This window comes from Myotis yumanensis, unplaced genomic scaffold, assembly GCF_028538775.1.
Source record: "Myotis yumanensis isolate MYYU_CA2020_CCGP unplaced genomic scaffold, mMyoYum1.0.hap1 SCAF_9, whole genome shotgun sequence".
Classification (NCBI taxonomy): domain Eukaryota; kingdom Metazoa; phylum Chordata; class Mammalia; order Chiroptera; family Vespertilionidae; genus Myotis; species Myotis yumanensis.
The window spans coordinates 50,832,627-50,858,522 of NW_027223760.1; the positions used below are offsets into that span (position 1 = coordinate 50,832,627).

At 39.0% G+C, this 25,896-nt stretch overlaps 1 protein-coding gene across 2 annotated transcripts in view; it reads right to left on the reverse strand.

Moving 5' to 3' along the window:
* Positions 1-25,896, reverse strand: part of COL28A1 (collagen type XXVIII alpha 1 chain) — a 143,091-nt gene that overhangs the window by 31,158 nt on the left and 86,037 nt on the right. For both annotated transcript variants that reach the window (XM_070425131.1, XM_070425130.1), the window contains exons 26-27: positions 17,500-17,568; positions 15,438-15,506 (exon numbers count right to left, since the gene is read on the reverse strand). In XM_070425131.1, the coding sequence (XP_070281232.1) occupies positions 15,438-15,506; positions 17,500-17,568 (138 nt within the window). The remainder of the gene's footprint in view (positions 1-15,437; positions 15,507-17,499; positions 17,569-25,896) is intronic.

The window sequence follows — 25,896 nt, forward strand, 5'->3', positions numbered from 1 at the left end:
GCAGCCACATCTACTTCTCTTCCTGGCTTTCCCTCTTTCACTCATATCTCAGTCTTCCAGGCTTGGAATTTTGCCAAGTCCCAGCCACCAAACCCATCCAAGAGGCTTTCCCTGAATTGCGTTGCCCCACCAAGAGTAATGCCCCTGTATCAACCCCACCTCTCCTGTAGGTGTGGATGCTCTTGTTCTTCCTGTCCTATTTATCTTAAACTCCCCAAGTAGAGGCACTTTGTCTTATTTCTCTTTCTACCTCCTGAGGTTCCTATTTCAGGGCCCTGCATATCATACGAAGCTAGAGAGAGTAGATGTGGAGGCTGGCTATTATTTCAGTAGAAGTTCACTAGAGACAATGTACCCTAAACACTGTCTAATTTAGCCTCACAAACCTCCACAGGTACAGAGGTGCTTCTTTGGCTCACACAAGACAAATTTCATGATAAGCTTTTGGGGATCGATGCTGAAAAGAGGTAACAGGATAGAGACACATGGGAAAGTGCCAGCCGAGATTTCATGATGTGGGTCCACTGAAAGAGGTGTTTATAATCAGGTCCTCTGTCCTAGAGTCTGGAGCTGAACCCAGGTCCACTTTATTAACAGCTCCCGTGGCACTGGCCTCAGAGACTGCTGCACAAAGCAGGTAGAGGCTTTACCACCAGTTAGGAAATGGCTGTGACTCATTTAAGAAGTGTTCTGCTGGCTGCATTGCCACAAGGGTGCGAGGACAGTGGGAGGTGCCGATCTGCCTGGCCAGAGCTGCTACCACAGTGTCAGGAGAAGGGCCTCCTGCTTCAGGGACTCCTAGCGCAATATTCAATCCCTGTGTACAAATTCACCGAATGAAAGGATTCCATGAAATGTTGTATGCTTTTCAATTACTCTTTCCCTTCCCATACATCAGTTCATCAACACACAAGAATGGGCCCCAAAGGCAGTGAAAGGCAAAGCCTCCTCTGTCTGACTTAATTGACTGAATAATGGCTCTCAAAGATACACAGGCCTTCATATCTGGAATCTGTAAATGTTATTTTATATGGAAAAAAATCCTATAAATTCCAAATATGCCAAAATATATATCATGCGTCCTTGGACTTGTAGCCAAATGGAAGATTCCAATTAGAATTACCCAGGCATGGGTGTTTACAGACTTGAGAAACACCTTGAAGGAATGTATGGTGGGAGTCTTTTCTGTTACGATGGATAGGAGAGTACAACAGACAGCCATATCCATAAGCAGAAGGCAGCAGCTCCAGCTGTCACAATGCATGTGTCTCAACTGTCACACATTGAGGTATGAAGGCTGGGGAAAGGCAAACTGGGTTAGGCTACATGCTACATGTTCAATTATATCAAAAAGAATATTCCATTGTGACATTCAGCCAGGTCTTCCCTTAGGCCTAAGTTACTTCCTGTTAGTAGATTTGGTGAGGCCTGTTAACTTGTGAAGTGCAACCAAAGAACAGACCACGGGGTGGATTGCCCTCACCTTTCATCCTAGGATCTCCTTCAACCATTCTGGTGACCTCCCACCCACTGTAAGCAGAGCGCCTGCTGTGCCCACACTCTCCCAGATCAGGCCCCCAGCCATCCGGATACTTCAACTGCTGCCCCTCCCATGTAGAAATTCAGGGGACATGGTTGACACATCTAAAAGCCATAATGAAAATATATTGCTTTTACAATTCTTGTATTTGAGATGTGAATTACAAGATATATACCTCTGTGTTGTTCTTGTAAGTTTTATCACCTGTCAAAAAGGATTATCGCTACGAAGGGACTATAGCATTCTATAAGCTGGTTATGCTCTGTCAGGAATTAAAAGCACAAAAAGGACTCACAAGTAATTGCCCTCTCAGAGAATGCCTTTCTCCAGAATTCACAGCATTAGCTCTTCTCTGGGTCTCTTTCTGGATATGCTATGAGTATTAAAGAAGTAATATTTATAAAGTTCTAGGACTTCCTTAAATACAAGTATGACAGGCTTATTTCCCTTAGCACAATGTCTTCTAGGTTGATCCATGTTCTCCCATATAGCAGAATATCCTTCTTTTGGGGAGCTGGATAATATTCTATTGTGCAGGTTTACCACATTTTCTTAATCCACTCATCCCTCAATGGGCAACGAGGTTGTTTCCACATCTTGGCTATTGTGAATAGTGCTGAGTGAACATAGTAGTGCCAAGTGAGATCAGCCAGTCACAGGACAACAAATACTACATGACTGCACTCAGGTGAGATAACTAAAGTAGTCAAACTCATAGAAGCAGAGTAGAATGAGGTTGGAGGGGAAAATGAGAAGTTGTTCAGCGGGTATAATGTATTAGTTATGCAAGACGAGTGAGTTCTAGAGATCTTCTGAACAACCTAATGCCTCCAGTGGACAATACTGTGCTGTACACTTAAAAGTTTAAGTGGGTAGATCTCATGTTAAGTGTTTCTACCACAATAAAAAATAAAAACAATAGTTGAAAATAATACATTTGTTTAAAAAAATGATACATATATTCAAGTATATTTTTAATAAAATAAAGAAATTTAATTAATTTTAAAAAGCTGGGGAAAATAAAAGTGTAGTAAAGTCTTATCATTAATAGTTTCTATAGGCAGTCTTCAACCTCAGGCACTTATATGCCCTGTTTTCCTTTCTCATGACTTCCAACTTAACACTATAGGAACTGTTCCTGACAATTCAAATGCTCATTCAGAGGGGCAGAGCACTCATAATGGAAACTTTCCTCTTGATTTTTCCTGCAACACCCTTTTGGACTGTCTTCATAAACTGCTTAACGACATTAGGAGTTGGCCTTGAAATACTATATAACACAGATAAAGTTGGCATTTCTGAGGATTTAAAAAATGTAAAAAGATCCACAAAGTTACAGTCTCCTATAAAAACATATCTTTCAAGAAAATTCAGTTATTAACAGTTAGCTCAGGTTTTAATTGCATCATACTTGCTTCAAGCAAGAAAACATGAGTTTAAATTTAATAGTTAAAGAGACAAATATATGTATAATGAAATAGTATTTACAAATTTTTATAAGCCTAGACTCATGTTCAAAGTAAAGTAGAAAACCACATCAAAGGATTAGTAGCAGCAGAAAAATTCACAGGTAGGCAGATTTCAGTTCTATATAAAGAAGGAAAGTCTACCAATTATAGCTATAGAGTAAGCCTTTTAAAACACCATGAAATGGAAACACTACTACAAGTGTAGGAAATACAAGAATGTTCTCTGCAGCATTATTTAAGGAAGGGAAGTATATAAATTATGATACATCCACATTATGGATTACTACATGGCTGTTAAAAACATAGTACATTTTTTATGTATTGATTTGGAGGGCTATTCATGCTCTATTAACTGGAGGTGGAGTGGGGTGGGAAGTTGGGGAAATTCTGCATGGAATGATTTTGAAGGCTGTCATGCTATATATGTGCACGTTTACACATCTATTGAAAATATGAAAGCTACACACCACACTTCAAATAGGGACAGCCTCTAAAGGGTAGGACTGAAGGAGAGAGGAGACTTTCACAACTTTGCATGATTATGAGGTATTTAGATGTAATACAAGTATGCATTATTTTCATTTTAAAAAGTAACAGAGCTTCTTGAATTTGTTACAAGGTTATTAAAAAACATACATGAAAGAAAAAAAAGCTTCCACTCCCTGGAGTGTCCACGGAGAGTCTGGGTAGCCAGGTGCCCATGAGAATGTTGTAGAACAGACTCTTGTGTTGGACAGGAGAGGTGTTAGTAGAAGCCCCTTCTCATTCAAAAGATCAAGGGCATGCCTCTAGCAACTCCTTTCTTTGGCATCTGACTATTTTTTTTGTTTACTAAATCTTTCCCATCGGCCTACATGATGCCGTAATGTCTTCCATCTTAAATAAAAACTCCCTTAATCTCACCTATCATTCCATTTTTCCATTTCCATGTTCTCCTTTTCAAAAGTGCTGCCTGGATGTTCTGTCTTCACTTCCTTTCGACTCTTTTTAAAAACCTTTATTGAAAAAAGTTTTTAAACTCACAGAATAGCAATAATATAAATATTTCCCATAGTTCTTTCACCCAGACTCATCAATTGTTAAGACTTTTTCATAGGTTTTATTCTGTGGGTGTGAATGTGTGTGTGTATGCACGAATGTATATTTGTGTGTGTGTGTGTATGTGTGTGTGTGTGTACATAGCTCTTGTCAAGGTCACCAATGACTTTCATGATGTCAAGTCTAATGACCACTTTTTAGCTCTCCTCTAATCAGCAGCATTGAAAGTAATAGACCATGCCCTCCTCCTTCAAACACTTTCTTCCCTTGCTTCTAGGAACTACTTCCTCTTGGTTTTCCACCCCACTGGCTACTATTTCCCAGGCTCCTTTGCTATGGCCTCTTCATCATAAAATCCTCCAAATGGAGAGGGCCCAGGGCCCATTCTTCAGATCCCTTTTCTTCTCTGTCTACATTCACTCCCCACATGTTCTCATCCACAATAAAACTTTAAATACTATCTATATATTGTTAAATTTGTATCTCCTGTTCTCTAGGTTTCTGTTCCCAAATTCCTACTTGATATCTTCACTGAAGGTTTAGCTTTACACTGTCCAAATCTAAATTTCAGATTATGTACTGATTTCTTGCACACCTAACCCATCCCCCATTTTCCTTTAGACTCTCCTATCTCAGAAAATGGCAACTCCATCCTTCTAGTTGGTTAGCCCCAAAATCCTAGTATCTTAACTCCATCAAACACCTGACATCCAATCCAGAATCCAACCACCCCTTACCATTTCCACCATTATCATCCTGGTTTAAACCATTACCATCTCTCACCTGCACTTTGGCAATATCTTTCTATGTCAACTTTTTTTAAAACATATTTTTATTCATTTCAGAGAGGAAGGGAGAAGGAGAGAGATAGAAACATCAATGATGAGAATCATTGATTGGCTGCCTCCTACATGCACCCCACTGGGGGATCGAGCCCACAACCCAGGTATGTGCCTTTGGCTACAATCGAACCTGGAACGCTTCAGTCTGCAGGCTGACGCTCTATCCACTGAGCCAAACCAGCCAGGGCTATGTCAACTTTTTATTTGCCTTTGTGCCCCACAGTCTACTTGCTACATACTGCCAGAACCATCCTTTTAAAACATGATTTATGTCAGGTTACTTCTTTGTACAAAGCCCTTTCACCTGGTGACTCTGCATTCTTCAAGTATGCCAAATCCCTAATTAAGTACCACCAAATTTTCTGCTACCCACTGCGCTTCTATCCCACTTTTTAACATGTAGCATGGAATGTAGAATAGTGCAATGAAGGCCTTGTGGGGTGGCGGGGGGGGTGGAAGGGAGGAGCTGTGGTAGGGTGAAGGGGGTCAGTGGGGAAAAAAGGGGACATCTGTAATATTTTTAACAATAATTTTTTTAAAGGACAAAGAATATAGCCAATAAGGAGTATTTTTGACAATGAAAGTGAAAGCAGGTGGTAAAAGGATTCTCCCAGTGGGAGAAGCATTGCCCAAAGTCTCTTGTTCCTTTAATTTATACTTTAGAATCTACATCAACACAGTTGGTTACTCTGGGAAACTTTTTTACATTGGCTGATTTTATTTAGTTCCAGTTCATGATTTCATCAGCAAAGTAACCAGGGTTAAACTTGAGGACAGTTTGTTTTCTCTTGCCAGGACTGATTGCAATGACATTATCTTATACAATGAGAAGTGGTAAATTATAAATATACTAGAGGCCTGGTGCACGAAATTCGAGCACAGGTAGGGTCTCTAGGCCTGGCCAGCAATCAGGGCCGATCAGGTTCCGGGCCTCCCTGCCTCCTCCTTCCCTCGCCACCAGCGCACCACCGCTGGTCGCCTGCCATGTTCTGGGCTGCCCCCGGGTGGTCAGCTCACATAGCAAGCAAATGAACTGCCAGTCTCCCAGTGGAACTCCCGAGGGGACAATTTGAACATTAGCCTTTTTATTATATAGGATATTCTATGGCTCAGAAGCAATGGGATAATATTGATTTGTGATACATGGATTCAATCTTACTGGTTCCAAATTCCATGACATATACCACTTTATCCAATACTTTCAACACAAAGACATTACACTACTCAGGTCACATGTGAGAGAATGTATGTAGCAGATGTCTCAGATGGAAAGCAAATTGCTTTATAAAGATGTTTAGATAATCAGACTATGTAGACTTGTAGCTTTCACTCAGAGTAAAAGAAATATCTGGTCAAAATATTACACAAAGCCATCTTATCCTTTACAAGGTAAAGAACCAAAAGTCTCAACCCACAGATCCCTATTTTCTTCTCCTCCACTGTATGTTTGATTTTATTTTTTTACTAACTGGACCTAAAGGAATGTAAATGGAAACTCCACAGAATCTAATCTCCGTGTATAGGTGCTTTAGCCATTATAGTCACTTCTATCCCCAGCACTTAGCACTGTGCCCAGCACATGGTAGTTGCTGACTAATATTTGTTGAATGAATGCTCTGAAAGATAGTAAATACTAAGTGAATGAGTCCTATAGACAGGACTCATTCATTTTTATTGGATACCAGACACATGCAAGGCATGTGTTAAGGTTCACAGGAAACAAAAAATAAACACAAGACATCTGCTAATCTCATATATCTCACAGAGTTTGGTGTTTAGATAAGAAAGCAAACACTTACCATATCATGTGCAAAGGTCTATGAAAGGAGTTATTATTCAGTGTGCCATGAAAGCACAAAGGAAACACAGGTTTAAGGAGACCAGGGAAGGCTTCTGGAGGAAACCTACGTAATATGAGCCCTGACATATGAGTAAGAGGGAACCGGTGGCAGTGGGGGGTGAGAAGGACTTATCTGAGAAGAGGGAACAGCATAGGCTAAAGCATCAGGAAACTCGGCTTTCACAGGAAACTGAAAGACTTTCAGAATGACTGGATTGTTGAGAGCTGAGGGGTTGAGAAGGTGTCCAGATCAAATGGGGCCTTGCTAATTTTTGAAGCTGATCTCTTTGGGTGCATTTAAAGACACTTTAGATGTATTTTCTTGATATCAAAATATATAAAGTTTTTTTAAATTATCAAGTAGAGTTTCTGAAATATATTTACATCTACATCTTTACTATCGATAAGGGTTTAGCTTATTGAGAAGTAGATACCAGAAAGTTTTCTAATGTCCAATAGCAGGCAGACACTTATTTTACTGGAATTTGGCAGGCAAGTCAGGTAATAACAAGTGGTACTTCTGTCATATGTGTATGTCGTAAACCACATAATTTCACCTATAATGTCTCAACATATAATTATCATAGATTGAGGAGAGAGGAAAAGGAGAAAGGCAAAGAGAGAGAGGAAAATTCCACCTTTGTTTTCTCCAAATGCATAATGAAAACTGAATCTAGGGTTAGGGTTTTTTATTTATGTACTACAGTCCAGATATAGAATATAATTCAGTGTGGTTCAATAGCTTGAAATTCACTGGGTAGACCTGCAATCAGATTTATGTATCTGGCACCAATTTTGTCAGAGTGTTTTCTGTTATATGTTTCTGTTTTTAGACACAGGTCACTAGATATAAACCCTTTCCTAGGGAGTTAAATTTATGTGAACTAGATTATAAAACTTGGATTTTCAAATGCCACTTGTAATTGCCTGGGTTCCTGAATAGCCTCTTCGTTCAATCCTGGTCCTAGCCCAGCAGTCACAGTTATTCTTTTAAAAAGTAAATCAGACCATATCACACTGTGGGATACAACCCAGAAAATAGCTCCCCACTTTAATCTGAGTAAAAGCCAAAGTCCTTACAAGTGCCTATACAGCTATGCCTGAACTGGCCCTCCTCCAACCTCACTGCCGTTACTTCCCTGACCTCATCTGCAGCACACAAGGCTCTTTGCTCTTAGGTGAACGTGCCAGGCATCCTCCTGCTATCAAATTGCCTTTGTATGAGCTTCTCTCTCTGCCTGAACTGTTCTTCCCTCAGAAATCCACAAGGATCATTCCCTCCGCTCCTCCAAGTCTCTGCTCATATGTTATTATCTCATGAGGCCTTCCCTCTTAAAATTTCATCACACCCTTACCCTGCTCTCCTGTTTCAGCCATAGCAGTTTTCATCTTCAAACATATAATATAATGTACCTATTATATTTATTGCCAATTGAATGCAACTTCCATAAAGACAGAAATCTTTGTTTCTTTTGCTCATGATACATCCCAAGCACCTAGAACAGAGCCTGGCATATTTACATATGCTCATTAAATACATAATGAATGAATTGCCAAACTAAAATTTTATATAACTAGCTAAGACTGAATATTGGGGTCAGTACCCTTAATTTTGAGCAGAAAGAAGTTCTGATTTTAAAACTTCAATATAAACTTATTTTCTGTACAGGCAGAACAAAAACAGATTCTATATTGAAAGACATATTAGCATTATTCATCACAATCTTGGCAGAGTCTGTGTGCACTATCTTTTATGTATACACACAGCAAGAAAAAACAGCAAATGTGTTTACTGCAGGAAATCACCACAGTAAGGTAATTAAAGAAGGAAGGACAGATTGAGGTCCATGGAAGATTTATTTCTTTCTAAAACTGGTATAATAATCACAATGGGAGCTATTGACTCATCATATTTCATTTAAAAACCAACAGAAGCCTGTTGGAGAACTTTCAGAAGACTAATATTCTAATGGATTAGAAATCTGTTTTCCACTTTGAAATTTAAGAGCTACTGTTTAAAGTTATAATTGCATATGCCAGAAGAAGAAAAAAGGCTTATAAAAGCTCATTCTCTTTACCCCAATGAATAGGAATTGATAATGTGTTGGTACTACTCTTTAAATGTTGTCTCTACAAATATGAACTCACAAGAAAATCCGTCCATTTCCAAGGCTTAAAGTTCCTGGTTAAAACCACAAAGTTGTAAAAATCTAACAACTGGGTAGCACTGCGTCTCTCATTTATTTCTAATTTAATTATTAACTTACGAGGACCATGGAACATGTAATGATATTACATAATGAGGGGCTGATCTGGTGACAGGCAATGATGGGTTATGTTTCCTTCCCCTTAGTTCTTTTTTAATTTTAATTTTCTTATTTTTCAATTACAGTTGACATTCAATATTATATTAGTTTCAGTTGTACAGCCTCCTGGTTAGATATTTATAAAGCTTATGAAGTGATCCCGCTGATAAGTCTACTCTAGTACCTACCTAGCAACAAACATAATTATTACAATATATTTTTCTATATTCCCTATGCTGTCCTTTATATCTCAGAGACTATTTTAATATATTAATATGAGTCTTTAAAAGTAAAACCTAGATCAGCTCAATCAATAATTTTTGTATATAAACACTGATTATCACTGGGCAGAATCCACTGAGCATATAAAAGAAACATCAGATATAATATCCTCTGGTTTATTTATATCATATAAGTATGTTTACTTTTATAGCATTCATTGTGATCCTGCTGTAATGTAGTAATAGTTAATCACAAAGATATACTTTCAAGAAAACCAGATCTAACACTTCTAAGACCTCTTAGGTCAGCTAAATATACCAACCTGTAAGAATAAGGTACATTGCTACTAAACACTAGAATTTAGGGAAAAAGTTATTTCGCAGATTTAGAGTTCTCTTAATGATGAAATTCAATACTTGTTTATTGAATTACATGAATCATTTTGTGGGTCAACAATATGGTTACAGGTGGAACTTTACCATCATTCACCAACCTCCATGCATTCATTCAATTAGTCCTTACGTTGTTTATTTATTAAACAAATATTTGTTAAGTGCCCACTATATGTCAGACACTCTGCTAGATGCTAGGAAATTAGAGATGGATAAAAGTCACAAAGCCATTGCTCTCAAAAACTATTTTTTTCCACCAGGAGAAGGCAGATAATAAACAAGTAAACAAAGAAACAAATCTCTATATATAAAAGCCTAAGTTGACAGGTCGCTATGACGCTCGCTGACCACCAGAGGACAGATGCTCAATGCAGGAGCTGCCCGCTGGTGGTCAGTGCACTCCCACAGCCAACCTCCCGCGGCCGGCCGACCCGATCGGGACTGGGCAAAATGGCCCTGATTGGCCCTGATTGCCAGCCAGGCCGAGGGACCCCACCCATGCACAAATTCATGCACCAGGCCTCTAGTATTTTCATATGGTGATAGTGCTATGAAAGCAATAAAACAGGACAGTATAATGGAATGATTGAGAATGGGATAGGGTTGGAATGGTGTGGTTAGGGATGGTCTCTCTCTAAAGACATAATCCGAGCTAAGAGTTATGAAGAGAAAGAGCCAGCTATGTGAAATGCTCAAATAGGAGAAACAATAGTGCAAAGGCCCTACAGCAGGAATGTCAGAAAGAAAACCATGGTGCCATGATTGTATTGAGTGATATAGCCGATTGATATCGGCTATAAATTTAATTTAATTTTAAAACCCAATAAATTTAATTTTAAAACCACTGTGGGGAAAAAAGAGAGATGCAAGAAAAAGTCAAAGAGGTGGGCAATGTCCAGATAAGATACAGCCTTTAGAGCTTTTTCTCTTTTTTCTTTCTTTGTTTTAATTTTTTTAATATTACAGGAAAACTTTAGAAGCTTTTTAAACAAGGAAGGGAAATTATCTGAATTTATTTTTCTGAAAGAAAACTCTATATAGAATGATTATGTGGATTCTAAAAGCTAAAAAAGAACATCTAGAAATGAAAAATATAATTGAAGCTAGAAATTAAATGGACTGACTAAACAATAAATTTGACACAGCTGAAAAAAGATTTAGCAAACTGAAAAGTGTACTGGAAAAATCTTAGATGTACTGTGACTCAGAAAGACAACAGTGAAAATATGAAAGGACAGATATGCAACAATAAAAAACGTTTAACTAATTGCAGTTCCAGAAAGACAGAGAGGGTGTGACATGGGGAAACTAGGGCAGATTACTTCCAGTTACTTATTGTAAAGATAAGGCAGAGAATTTCCCAAAAACAATTAACAAAAATACATTTTATTTATCTTAAAAAGATAAATAAAATGAAATCTACATCTAAATGCATCCTGGATGGACCTGGAGACGGTTATGCAAAGCAAAATAAGCCAGTTAGAGAAAGACAAATATCACATGATCTCACTTAGAAGTGGAATCTGAAGAACAAAATAAACTGATGAACAAAATAGGCCCAGAGGTATGGATTCATGGAACAGAATAACAGATCTCAGTGCGGGAGTGGGGGGACAGCGGGGGGCGAGGGGGGGGGCAGGAAGAGATTAACCAAAGAACATTGATGCATATATGTACAACCCATGGACACAGACAGGGAGAAAATGGGAGACATCTGTGATACTGTCAACGATAAAATAAAATTTTAAAAAAGGGAAAGCATTAAAAACCAGAGAAAAGGGCAAATTATCACCAAAGGAATAGCAACTTCTCAAGAAAAGTAATGGAGACTAAATGACAGGAAAATCTTCCATGTACTGAAAGGGAAAACTGTGTACCTAGAATTCTATACTTAGAAAAATAATCTTTTAAGAAATAAAAGGATGGAAGTAGAACACCAGTAAAATTTAACCAAAGACAATAAGTACATTAATTTCAGGTAATAGAAGAGTGTAAGAACAAAAGCATTACTAACTACAGTGTCTTTAAAAAGTCATTATGCCTGGCTGGTGTGGCTCAGTGGTTGAGCATCAACCCATGAACCAAGAGGTCACCAGTTTGATTCCCAGTCAGGCCACATGCCTGGGTTGTGAGCTAGATCCCCAGTAGGGGGCTTGCAGGAGGCAGCAAATCAAAAGTTTCTATCTCTCTCTGTCTCTAAAATAAATGAAAACATTTTTTAAAAAGTCATCATAACCCATTTCCTATTCTTTCTTTTTCCTCCTAATTCCCTCTCTCTGTCTCAGAGGCAGGTAATTTTTCTGCCTGTTTCTCTCCATTTCAGTACTTGGGCTCTTCTCACTGTTTGGCTTTCCCCTATAAGGCAGAATGCACACACTTTGGGCCTATGGTTGGGCTCTGATAATGTGCAAAGCATTTCTGAAAAATGTATGATTTGAGAATTTTTCATAAAATAAAAGAAAAAGTATACTGGGCTATCTTTATCATAGCCTGACCGTTTGAGCCACAACATACCCAGAAAACTGCATAACTTTTGCTTCTTTAGGGATTTTCTGAGTGACCTTGAACAGGTAATTTACCTCATTTCCCACCTGGAGCTAGATAAGCAAAGGCACTACTAATAAAAAGCCAATAATTGTAAAGTTCTTACAGTATTTGGAAAAGCAATAAAAACAGATGTGCTGGCTGGCTACTCACTGACTCGTCACAGAGGTTTGCAGTACAAAGGAGCCAAACCAGAAAGGACCTGATAAGCCGTTGAAGGGGTGATTACAGCCTCACCCGGGCCAGCTCCACATGCCAGCCCAGATCCGGCTGTAATTCCTGGTCTTGTGCCTCTCAATCGATTTCAAAAGGTCGCTAAGTCCAACCCTGCCTTCTGACAGAACTGCACTCAGGGGAAAAGAAGTGCTCTTCCATACTTCTTTCTCTTAAACAATCTAGATTATCAGGAAAAGAGACCTCACTGCATATGTCTCTTATCTTGAAGGGCCAACTTTTAATTCCAACGTGCAAATAAAAATTTTGAGTGGCATTTCCTTTTGAAAGTCTCAAGCTGATCATCTTCTCTCTGACATTTACTACCCAACATGTGATTTCTTCAGGGAGGCTGCCTGGAGAGGTAGCTGTGAGTGACCCTGGATACTTATGTAACAGCTCTGTGCCCTGTTTCCTAGAGCCTACCCCACAGGCTGGTGAGGCTCGAAGAAGATAACGCATGAAACTTCGAGAATGTATTATGGCCCTACTTCTTTCCCTGAGCTCAAAGTTCTGAGTAGTAAAGGTATCTCTTCCCTTGCTGAAAGGAGAAGGAAGAAAATGTATACTAGAAATGTCTAACTAAGCATTGATGGGTGGGAAAAGAAAATACCTTTCGTAAGTTTTCAACAGTGAAATTCATGGGAAATACCATCAAGATGGTAGCAGAATCTAAGAGGAATTTATCTAAGTCCTTCACTCAACTTGGTTTTATATGGACAATGTCTGTTACAAGAGTGAAAAGGAATAAACATATAACATTTATGAGTAGGTGGGAAGTAGGCACGAGGGTGAGAGGAAAACATGAAGAAAGGAAGGGGAGAGAAAAAGTCAGAACAATTTAAAATGTCAGCATGCTGAACACCTGAAATTAATACAAAATAATATTGAATGTAAACTGTAATTGAAAGATAAAACTTTAAAAACCCACCACCACAGCCCTGCTGGTCTCAAACACTGGCATCCCAAGTAATCCCCTTGGATTCCCACCCTCTCTTACTCCCCACAGGAGCCTCCTTGCTGGGTCCTCCTTATCTTGAGTCTATGCAGGGCTCCTCACGCCAGCTCTGCCTCCCTCCTCTGCTGCCATGCCCACCTCCCCCAGCCTTGGAACCACAGCTAGCTCTCTACCAGGCTTCAGGGTCCCTCATCCTCTGACCCTGACTTGATAGTCAAAAAGGGAAATGTCCTGGTCCCACTCAACCACAAGCCCTGTCCAGCTACTTACCTGGTACTCAGCCCGTCTACTCAAAACAATTTCTAAATCACCCACTGGCGCTCCTGATGCTGGTTGAAATGAATAAGAAGATGCCAAGGCTCTAAGGTTTTCTTTTCAAGATAGGATTAAAGACCTGATAGGGCCAACCCCAGTTCTTAAAGTCCAAGTCACTGTGTCCCCACTATCAGGAGAGTGACGAAGTACCTTGGAAGTTGTCATGGAGACCCCTCTTGTTTCCTGTTCTCTTCTGGAACCACCAACATACTTCAGAACAACAAGTAACTTTTTCATCTTACCTCTAAACAGGTTAAATTATTTGTGGCAGTAAACGCCAGCTCTTCACCAAACCTCTGGTTCCCTTCTTTCTTGGCACAGAGTGATACTCCCTTTCCGTGAGACTAGTTCCCACCAATAAAATGTGGTCAGAGGTGATGTCTGTCACCTCTTAGCCAAGATGTTTAAGAAGCAAGTGTGCCTCTTACACGCTCTCTCTTTCTGCTTGCTGGGAGTAAGTGGTAAGTAGGCCCAGCAGATGGAGAAACCATAAATAGAAGATAAGGTTCTCTGAAATTTTATGTGGAAGAAAATTGACCACTAACCAGGAACACCTACATGGCCTATTATGTGAACAGAAAGCTCTATTGTTTGAGACATTGTACATGTTGGGTCTTTTTGGATACTGAAGCCATGCCTACACTAATTCATGCAACTGATATTTTATGTTTTAGAGCATTAAGTCACGTGAATGTCAGAGTTCTGGACTTTCATCCTGGGAAATACAAGTACTAGTGGAAAGGGAAGAGAAGCAGGAAAGAGTAACAATGTGAGTAACTACAACATTTACTGCATATGCAACCATGTGCCAAGCCTGTGTTAAGTACATTATACATACTGTCTCATTTATGCATCACATCAACTTTAGGAAATACCATAGTACTGTCATTATCCCCATTACTCAGATGTGGAAACTGGGGCAGAAAGAACACTGGAACTAACTGGAAGATGGGGGAGAGGGAAACTGGAATGATTCCTGAGTAGAAATAAAGATTTCTGTCTGTCCCCATACTTGGCTTTTTAACCAGAATGGCCCACCCTCTCAGTAGATTCCTCCTGGCCCCTGTAAAGGCCTGGCCCCTCAAGGACTAATGGGCATATTAAGGACTTCTCTCAAGACCCAGCCCCATCCCTCGTCCCTTATGACATAACCTGGGGAAGTACTGGCATATCTAGAGTCCATATCTAGGGAAAAGGTCAGTTCTGCAGGCTCACATGGGACCAAGATCGTGGCATCATATAACCCCCTGACCTCTGCTGTGAATCTAAAACACCAAGGCCCTTTTGAGACCAAAGAGCCACAGCCCTCCATCAATCCATACAATCAATAGACATTTGCAGTTGAGAAAAAGCTCTGAGGCCTTTGGGAGCTGGCGCGCCCCTGCAGCGCAGGGCCAGCAGGCCACAGCGGGGACTGCACAGGAATGACCAGAGGCTGCTGCGGTGCGGAAGGGAGTGGAACCGTCATGTGTTCAGGGTTTCCCAGGACCAGGGATGCCACAGCAGTCGCACAACCAGTCACTGCAGCAGTTAAATTTTTCACCAAGCACTTTATGTTACGGTTAGCACTCATGAAACAACGCACTTAGGCCATTTTTACATGGCTGGATGGTGTCTTTAACTACTATATACAATTTTAATGTCTAAGCTGATATTAACTTCATTTCATAACAGTCATATTTTATATTGTCCACAGTGTCTTTTCTCCATCACCTTAGTAGACTGAGATGGGACTCCAGTGCAATCAGCTTCACTTACTTTAATTCCTTGTAATCCATAGCCAGGGGGGCCGGGAGGGCCAGGCAAACCTTTCTGCCCAATATCACCCTGTTGGAGAGAAATCAGACAAGTGTAAGAAGATTCAGGGAGAAACAATGTATTATTACTCGTGGCTCTGTTCTTACTTCAGTCTGATCAGGACCTTCATCCATGCTGCCCATAAGCTATATCATGTTTTATATATAGCAGTGATTTTCTAACCTTTTTAAGCCACACAATCCTTTGCAAAAATCGTACATATAATCCAAATATAAATGAAGACTTAAGACAGAGCTGCTTGGTGTAAGCAGAAGTGCTGGCCCTGTAGCTTCGTCAGCGTGGGCTCCTTTAGCTGCCCTATCCCCAACCCCTAGACACCAGGGGTGAGAGGACCACTCACACACACTGTTCTGTGTAGCCTTGCCATCTACTGCTCCATTTCAATATGGAATGCTCATTCACCAGGGTTTAGGTAAAGAATCAGTGGATATTAATGTGATAAGTGTTGAATTTTTGAGATAATATGTAAATGAAGCAAAAAATGCATGATTTCCCAGTGTGTATTCCTTATAATATAAGTGGATCCCCTATTTCTTAAGGAAAAATTTCTGTGGCCAACTGAGATTGGAAAATGTTCTACACCACGGTATGTGCCTCCCTTGGAGATCTCTACCACATATTAAAATATTAAAGCCACTAAGAAGTCCCACAATAGAGAGATTAGTTTAACTACACCAGAAGTTCCCAAATTATTATTCGATGGAATAAGCTTTGTAGAAATACCAGGTTAATGTAAGTTACTGTATAAGTCAGACTTTTTCTTTCCAGTATGAAAAAAAAGCTATATTTTTTCTAATTATAAGAGGAATACCAGCTCATTGCAAAAAAAAAAAAAAAAGAAAAAGAAAAAGAAAAAGGAAAGAAAGAAAATTTAAACAGAAAGATGACACTGAAGAAAAAAATAGACCCAATAACAATAGCTGACATCTTGGATGCAATCTTCACCCACATAAAGTGAACTATGAGGTTAAAAATAGCCCACTGCCCAAATGTAGTTGATGGACAAGAAAAAAAAAAGGATAAAGAATCTTAGTAATTCTGAGATCCTTAGTAACTTTGATTCATAAAGCCTCTCTGCTTTTCTCTCTGATAACAGAATTCTAATTCACTTCCTTGCATTTTGGGCATAGATACATCTATTTGAAATCTGAATTTCTGCTGGGTGGCTTACTGATACCTGTTTTCCCTATAAACATGCCTGCTCATTCTCTACCTCACTTTTTGAATAAATAAATAACATTTGTTGAGCAAATGAATGAGCACTATTGACATTTTGAGCTGGATAATTCTTTACTATGAGAGGCTGTCTTGTGCACTGCAGCACATTTAGCAGCATCTCTGTCCTCTACCCACTAGATGCCAATAACAATCCTCCTCCGGTTGTGACCCCCCCCCCCCACCGCCCCCAAATGATCCCAAATGTCCCCCTGTGGTGCAGAGGGGAGGACAAAATCTCTCTCCTTGAGAAACACTGGATTAAAATAATAAACAGATGAATGATCACCAAATGGAAGGTGGCAAAAGGAAGAGAAATAGAAATGAGAGCAAAGGGAGCCAAAGGAAGTTTCTGTTACCTTCCATGGAGACAGTAAACCTAGACCCTTGCACTAAGGTTCTGACAGTGTCCTACACACATATGCACAATAGATACATTGGCTGGCGTCCTGTTAAAAGGCCACCTGAAGCACCTCTGGCCAAAGTAAAGATGTGCTTCTGAATAATGGCACAGCCTCCAACGAGCCTAGAAATATTTTGAGGACTTTGCACCCACTTTCTTAAGAGAGCCTGGCTTACTAATTTCTTTGGGGGAAGAGAATAGCTTTATAAACTTAAATGTTCTATTTACTGAAAGTTCACATGATATGCGAAAAGAAGACTTTTCATCAGTAATCAAGAAAAAATGAGCAGACACCAAGATGAGCACTTACTCTGAAGTTAATGTTCACTCGGTTGCCATTAACGGTACCTGACCCTCACACAGAGCGCAGACCTGACGACTCACCTTGGGCCCTTGGGTTCCTAAGCCCCGAGGCCCAGCGGGGCCCGGAGGTCCTCTGACGCCTGGATCTCCCTGAAAAGACAATGAATGACAAGTTACTGGTATTTAAAAACACTTTATGCTGTATAGTTAAAATAATAACTATACGTCACATAAATTTTCATATTCAAAAAATACATATTTTAAAATTCCACACCCTTGAATTTGTCTAAATTATTGAGTCCATTTAACCCACATCACTTTCCTAAACTTGACAAAGGGAGTGTTATCTCCCTTTGATTTCATTTCTTATTGCTCTTTATTCAATCTTCAAGCCAACAGGGTCCATTTCAAAGCAATCAAGTCAATTAACTGCTTGGCAACCTTAATATATACTTTTTCCCCAGAACCCCCTTCTCTGGGATTCGGAAAAAAATTTACTTCCATTGTGAAAAGAGACACAAATAAAAGCTATCGTGGAAAGACATAACCCATCCTAAACTAGTTGCTCTCATTTGCGCAGCAAAGATTATGCTATTTGGGTTGGAATTGGCTCTGTGATGCTTCTGCCTCTAGGGAGGCTGTGACTGCCGGATAAATTCTATAAAGGCTTTTCAGATTCTCCAAAGAGTGACAGGTTCATAACAGGTGACTATCATCAGAAAGATGGTGAGACCTGGTTAGGGTAAGTCAGGCCCTGTGGTTAGACTTATCAGAGACGTGAATGATGATGGGAAGAAGCAGAGAAATAAAAATCTCTTCATTAGCCACCTTCTATGTGCCTAACACTTTACTAGGCCTCTTCATATATGTTATTTGATATAATTTAGTATTTCAACCATTGTGTATCACAGTGATGACTAACTTACCTACCTCCTCTGGGCCTCAGTAAATTCATCAGATACACAGAAAATCATCTCTACATTTCATGGGGAGGAAAATGAGGTGAGACTAAGAATGTGAGTGCTCCTATCACAGAGTCTAGCATAGAGTAGGCACTTAGCAAATGTTAACATTCTATGCCACTCATTTTGCTAAAGAGGAAACCAAAGTTTGCTCAAGGCTGCACAACTATTAAGAGGCAGAATTAGGAGGATTTGGAAAAATAGGAACTCTCATATTTTGCTGGTACAGCCACTTTAGAGAACAGTTTGGCAGTCAATTTCTTTAAAAGTTCAACATAAATGTACCTTATGATCTAGTAATTTCGCTCCTAGGTAAACACCCAAGGAAAATGAAAACATATGTCCATACCAGGACGTACATACAAATGCTCTTAGCAGAATTATTCATAACAGTTCAAAACTGGAAACAACCTAAATGTCAATCAACTGGTAAATGGATAGACAAAGTGTGGGATATTCAGCAATAAGGAAGAATGAGCTACAGATGCATGCTTTGGCATGGATGAACCCTAAAACATTATTTGCAGTCAAAGAAGCCAGACATATTGTTTGATTTCATTTATGTAAAATGTCCAGAAAAGACAAATCTATAGAGACAGTAAATCAGTGGTTGCCTAGGGCCAGGGATAGGATTAACTATAAATGGGCATGAGGGATCTCACTAGGGGAAGAAAATGTTCAAAAACTGATTTATGGTAATGGCTGTACAACTTGCTAAATTTGCTAAACAGTCATTGAATTGTACACTAGGAATAAGAAATTCTATGATATATTAAATGTGTCAATAAAGTTATTTTTGTTTTTTTTTTAAAAAAAGGACTAAAGCCAGGCTTTGAAGCTAGATCTCCCAAGCGCTTTGCTCTGGGTCTTGTTTTGTCCATGTCCTGTTAGGAGCTAAATACTTTATAGCTTTCAACAGTGCAAAATTCATAGATTTCAAGAAATGATGAAATTGTTTATTTAGAAAAACAGCTTATCCTTTACTTTTTACTTACAAGCCTTAAAATACTTCTAGAGGAAACAAGCCTTAAAAGAGTGAGGAAAACTTTAAATGATACTTTATTACTGACTTGATTCTTTTCCTCTCTATTTTTATATTACATATTTTCCTTTTGCTTCCATACCACTTTCATGATTCTGGTCTCCAGTCTCTATCTCTTTCTGTTACTACTTAACTGCTTTTGAGACCATTGGTACTATTATCTCTTTAACTAGAGGCCTGGTGCACGAATTTGTACACGGGTGGGTCCCTCAGCCTGACCAGCAACCAGAGCTGCGGGAGGTTGGTTGGGGGGAGGGGCCGAGGGAGGCTGACCACCAGGGGGCAGCTCCAGTGTTGAGCGTCTGCCCCTGGTAGTCAGTGAGTGTCGTAGAAACTGGTCGGACAGTCAAACACTTAGCATATTAGCCTTTTATATGTAGATAGATACCTCTCTCCTGACTCCCACATTTGAGTGGCCCCAAGTTTCTCCTCACTTAAATGATCACTCTGATCATCAAGAGTTCCAAGAATACAATACATACATTTTATGTATTGTCTTGGTTTACCTACATTTCTATCATCTCTCTTTTCTGGAGTACCTCTGAAGTACCTTTAAAGGGACTGTCTATAAATTCACGCAGTGAAGGTCTCCAACTACACCTGACTGATTCACACACTTGCTACATTAGTGTCTCTCTGGCAAAACAGAGCACAATTAAGTAGTTAAGTAGTAAACATAGTTAAGTAGATTTTATCCAGAATCACTAAATGTTTTGTCAAAAAATAATGGTCTTCTTTGCCTGGTCACTCTCAACCCCACCCAGATACAATGAATTCCTCTCTCATGTTTCTCTTTATCTCTACGCTTCCATGATGAGATTAGACCCCTGATGTGATACAATGGGACTATATGGCCCCACCTATGAAGTATTCTAGCTAAGGAAAGCCGAATCTGATTCTGGCAGGTGTCTAAATCTAACTACCAAAAACAAACAAACAAACAAACAAACAAAAGCAAGAGAGGATGGAGAAACATGTTGAACAACACCATAAGGATACCATCAGCAAAATCCTCAAGGACAAAGACACCATCCACTAAGAAAGTGAAAAGAAAAAATGAAAGATATGTAACCTTTGATTTTAAAAAGAGATGCAAATTCAAATGCAATGTGTGGACATTGTTTGGATTTCAATTCAAACAAAAAAAACTATCATAAATTTATAAGACAAACTGGGAAAGTTTAATGTTAGAAATTGGATGATACTATGTAATTGCTATTAATATTTTTTAGTTTTGCTAATGGTATAGCAGGAATGTGTTGTTGGTTTGTTTTTAAATAGCTCTTATATTAGAGAGACAAATGCTAACGCTCTATATGGGTGATGTCTGGGATTTGCTGGGAGAATGCAGTGCAAAGAGGAGAAGTGAGGAATGGGGGATACAGATAAAGGTTGACCACAGGTTGGCAATTGTTGAAGAAGTGTGATAGGTAAATGAGAATTTACTAGTGTTTCTGTTTTTGTATGTGCTTAATAATTTTCATAATGTTTTTTGATAATATCTTTATAAAATCCATGAATAATACCTCATAAATATCTCACCAGTGAGGGTAAGAAAAGGTTACTGTGATGTTCATTCCTAATCGGGAGAAGAAAAAAAGATTTTAAAGATAGAAGGGTGGGCAAAGAGGAAGAGGAAGAAGGCAGATACAGATTGTTAATAAAGTAGTATTTCTTTTAGGAAAGAATTTGACACTCTATTTAATTCATGATACTTTTCTTGTGATGGATTTGAGTAAACACTGCTGTCTCAAATTGTATTTATCATACTAACACACACATAAACATACACACACACACACATCCCAGATGGGAAACCAAGTGGGAAAAATAGTTGAAGTTGTGAGTTTACCTTAGACCACTCTCATCAAGTTTATTATTGTTATTCTTTTGTTCTCTTATTTAGTTCCCCATAACCCTCACCATTTAAAAATGCCTGGGGCTGGCCCTAACCGGTTTGGCTCAGTGGATAGAGCGTCGGCCTGCGGACTGAAAGTTCTCAGGTTCGACCAGTTAAGGGCATGTACCTTGGTTGAGGTCACATCCCCAGTAGGAGATGTGCAGGAGGCAGCTGGCCGATGTTTCTCTCTCATTAATGTTTCTAACTCTCCATCCCTCTCCCTTCCTCTCCGTAAAAAAATTAATAAAATATATTTTAAAATGTCTGGGACTGAATGCAATAGCATAGCTGACCCTGTGGGCACATTATTGCCCTTTTTATACTTGAATTTTGGCAAATGAGCTTTATAAGGGTGTGGTCCCATGTTATATGTGGTACTGAAATGTTTACCTTGAACAAGTCCATTCTTATTCATATAATTGTTGACATATCGCTGTTTTATCTATCAAAGTATTCTTTTGTATCTTTATGTGAACAAAGTCTAAAAGAGGCTTTTATGAGACTGATAGACCTTAAATCAAATTGAAACACAAACTGCAGATGTTAGAGTTGGTCAGCAACATAGGACCAGGGTCATTCCTTGATATATGTATGTACCATACTTTTCAATTGATGGGAATATCAGGCATTTAATGGGCTGTGTGAGTCCACAGAGGTGTGTCTTTCTACTGCGTGGGGTATTTAAAATGCATCCTGCCGTTTGTTCTGTGTGCCGCGTGCCCATGCTAGCCTACAACACACAGCGAGGTGCATGTGTGTAAGAGGAGTGTGGTTAGGACTCACTTCACACTTAATAGCAGCAGTTACACCACAGTGCAGCACCCGTGGAACCGAAGGAGTGTGTTTACCATGACATTTCAGTTTTGTTGTCAGTGGGTACAGCCAACACTCACAAGTAAAAAGAATTGCAAGAGGCACTTGCATAGCTGGACTTAGCTTCCCATGCAGAACCCGAGGGTTGTTGGAACCTGCAGAGGGAGCCCTTGCATTAGGAGACAAGGAGTAAACCAGAAGCAAATCGTGGAATTGGCATTTGTAGCTACACCCATCAATTTCATAAGACCATAGCTTAAGTCCTACCCCTCCTTGCCACTTCCACTCTCTCAAAAAAGAACAACTATTAGGTTGCTTACAGCTTCCGTTTGGCCCACAAAAGGGATTCTAGACGAGACACTCCTTTCATTTTGACAGGAAATGGTCAAGTTTAGGACCATCTGCAGTACTTGTATATGTGAACTTAACAAATGATTTTGTGAAGGTTTTACTTAGAGCATAACCTTGCAGAGTGATTAATTTCAACCCCTTTAAAATCATACATAATATTATAATAATTCTAGTAATCACTTTACTGAATCTTTTACTTTTTAAAAGAAAAAAGTGAAAGCACTATCATGATTATTCATTTTCTCATTGGTAAATCTTTGCTTTGGTTCATCTTAAAACTATTATGATTAATAATAAAATAAATAATAATTAAAATGTATTAAGTTCATTACATGGCAGGTACTTTTCATTCATTGTCTTATGTGATCCTATGAACATGAACTTACTCCAATTTACAAATAAGGAAAATGATATAAATACATGATTTGTCCAAAACCATGCAGCCAGAGGCAATTCAAACCAAGGTTTGACTCCAGAGTTCATCTCTCATCTTCGGCTGGGGCTGGATGAAATATGCTAACTTCTCCATGGACTTTCCTCCAGCTGCCACTTAATGCAAACACATGGCTATGTGGCTGTGAAAGTTCTTTCCCTACATTGAGTCCATCACACTCTCTCAAGGAGAAGAAGGAAAATATCCTGATTATAAGATTCCTAAGAGGCCCACACAATCTGCACAAGTACCCAGCTGTCTGAGGCTTCCCTTTCCATTTTCCCTCCATTGCCATTCCTCAATTTGTGGTTTACCCCAATGTTTTAATTGGTCTCATTCCAGATTTCCTGCCCACACAAATTCTTATTCTCTCTTTTTATCCAATTGCAATATACTTGATTTGGCAGGAAAATGCATACTATGACTGTTATTACTACTCCTTTTACTTCTACTACTTTAGTAGGTTAGAATTTATAAAAATGTTTTATAGACACAATTCTATTAATTTCTCAGAATAACCCTGTGAAGTAGACATCCTTATCCCAAATCAAAGATGAGGAGGCTAAGTCTCACTGAGATTAAATGACTTGCTATGGTCACACAGCTAACAAGTGGCAGAGGTCTCAAGCAGAGTAGTGATAAGGAGACAGTCTGTTATATTTTATAAGACTGAAATATAACATTTGAGAAGATAGTGCTCGTACAAACAAAATTGCCCATTAGACTATCTCTCCCTCCCTGTTCCCCACACAGCTTAATAAGGTTTTCATCATTTTTTCTCCATCTGTGTCAATTAAATCCCTGTCACTCTTTGAGAAGACTGTAGAAGCAAGTTGCAGTTGTTCTAAAGGAGATTTTGTGCTTTTATTGTTTACTTTGGGGACAATAAAAAACAAATTAGATTTACTGTGAAAAGAATTAGTTTCTTGAGAATTTTTCAAGGAATGGTACACTGAAGATTCTACTAAATGATGAAAATAAGGAATGCTTGAGTTTTAAAATAAGGTAGAAGTCAAAGCCATGATTAGCAGCTGCTTCATGTTTCTTTCTTTCTGGCTTTTAAATAACATTAAGATCTAACTACTAAGCTCCAACTACCACAAACATAAGTACCATTCTGGACTGAATGATGTAATGAACATATGCAATGGTCTAGTAACTCTTGAATATCTCACTTGTATTGCCACAATGTCATTGAAAATTTTAGAGTCCTTCTTCTAAGCTTATGGACAAACAACCCAGACTTTGACCATGTGTATTGATTATTGACTGGCCATTGTCATATCCCTCAGTCACTTCTCACTGACACACGCTGAAAAGGGAGACAGTAACGATTACCAGCACAAATATCAAGAGGATGAGAAAATGATTAAGAAGATGCTAGAAAAAAACCCACATTCAAATCAACATAACATTTCCTTTAGTGTCTTTTCCCAGATTTGAATTTCAGAATATTTAAAATAATTTCAATTCTTCAAATCAACTTATCTTCTAGAAATTCAGTACTCCAAAGCAGCAGTAAGTCAATGCCCATAATAATTTTAAAAACTTGCTTTAGGATTTAGAAGATTTGTTGTTGATTGTCTCTTCCTTTTCTCAAAATCACCTCATTAAAGATGAGCAAATGATTCTCCTGTGCCAAGAATCTCATTGGAGAGGGAAAGTCTTATTTAGCTGAGTTTGAAACCTTGAAAATAGAAACATTGATACTATCCCCTAATGACATAGAGGAGAAAAGGCTCTCTTGTACTGATATTCAATATAATTTTCCACTAGGGGAAATTTCCTCCAGTCTGCATGACGAAAAATAAAAATATATTGATGGTGGCATGGGTGGAGAATGTTAAGAAGACTTAGCATGTGTCTCCAGGGCTGAAGGGAACGTAAGTGTGTACTCTTGGGGAGAGAAATGCAGAGCTAGGGAAACAGCAGAGAGAAAAGCAATACTGAAAATTATAACATCGCCTGGAGTGCAGCTCTGATTTTAGCAATCATATATAGAACTGAATGGGGAAGTAACCTTGAAAAGTCACCTAGTCAAGTTTTCCTGGCTTGAATGTGACCTTTGCTGAAATCTAAAGGTCAAATCGTCTGGCATTTAAATTTGATATGTCTCTGGCTTTAATTAGTCCTGTTTTTTTCGAGCTGATTGTTCTGCCTGTAGCAATTTTGCAGTCAAGTTCTGGGAGGTGGGTTTCTTCGACTCCAATTTGGAATCGTGGACCCTTAACTTCATTATCACGAAGTCAGTGTCCTAGAGCAGCCCTCCTTGTCAGACACTGTTCAAAATGGAGTTCCTTGTCCACTCCATGTCTGCCGATGGAATCTACAAATTCCGAATGCAGCTCTGTGTGAATCGCTTCTCTGTTCCGCCACTGCCTGTTGGTGGTATGCACATATGTGAGCCATTGCAGAGAACAGAGGAGCGATTCAGATGCTGGGAACATTTTTAGAATAATGGTACTCAGTGGAATTTCACATAGACTTGCATTTTAATTTATGACTATGGGCCACTTTTGTCAAATAAAGCATGCATTTACAATAGTTAAACATTTAAAGCTTTTGAAAAATGTTTAACTCTTTGGGGTTTAGGTTTATGCTTCCCTTTAATGTTTACATCATTTAAGTCATGACGATGGAAAAGCTAGACTGGAAAGAGAAACAATCCAACTGAACACTACATGGTGGCGTGATAGTCAGAAGATGGACAGCTCTGGGGACTGAGCACCTGTAGATCAGGCCAAGCCATTCTTTCTGCTCTGATTTCTTCATCCATTTAGTCTTTCATCCATTCATCCATATTCATAGTGTCCCTCTCATACACAAACACAATATAGTATCAAAACTGTTTATATTGCAAAGGGGCCAATTGTTCAGTCTTTATGGTTCTTGATTTCCTCATCTATAAAATAAGTGGGTTGTTTAAAAATGTCACAATATTATGGAAATATTTAGATAGTATTAATATGTAATTTTT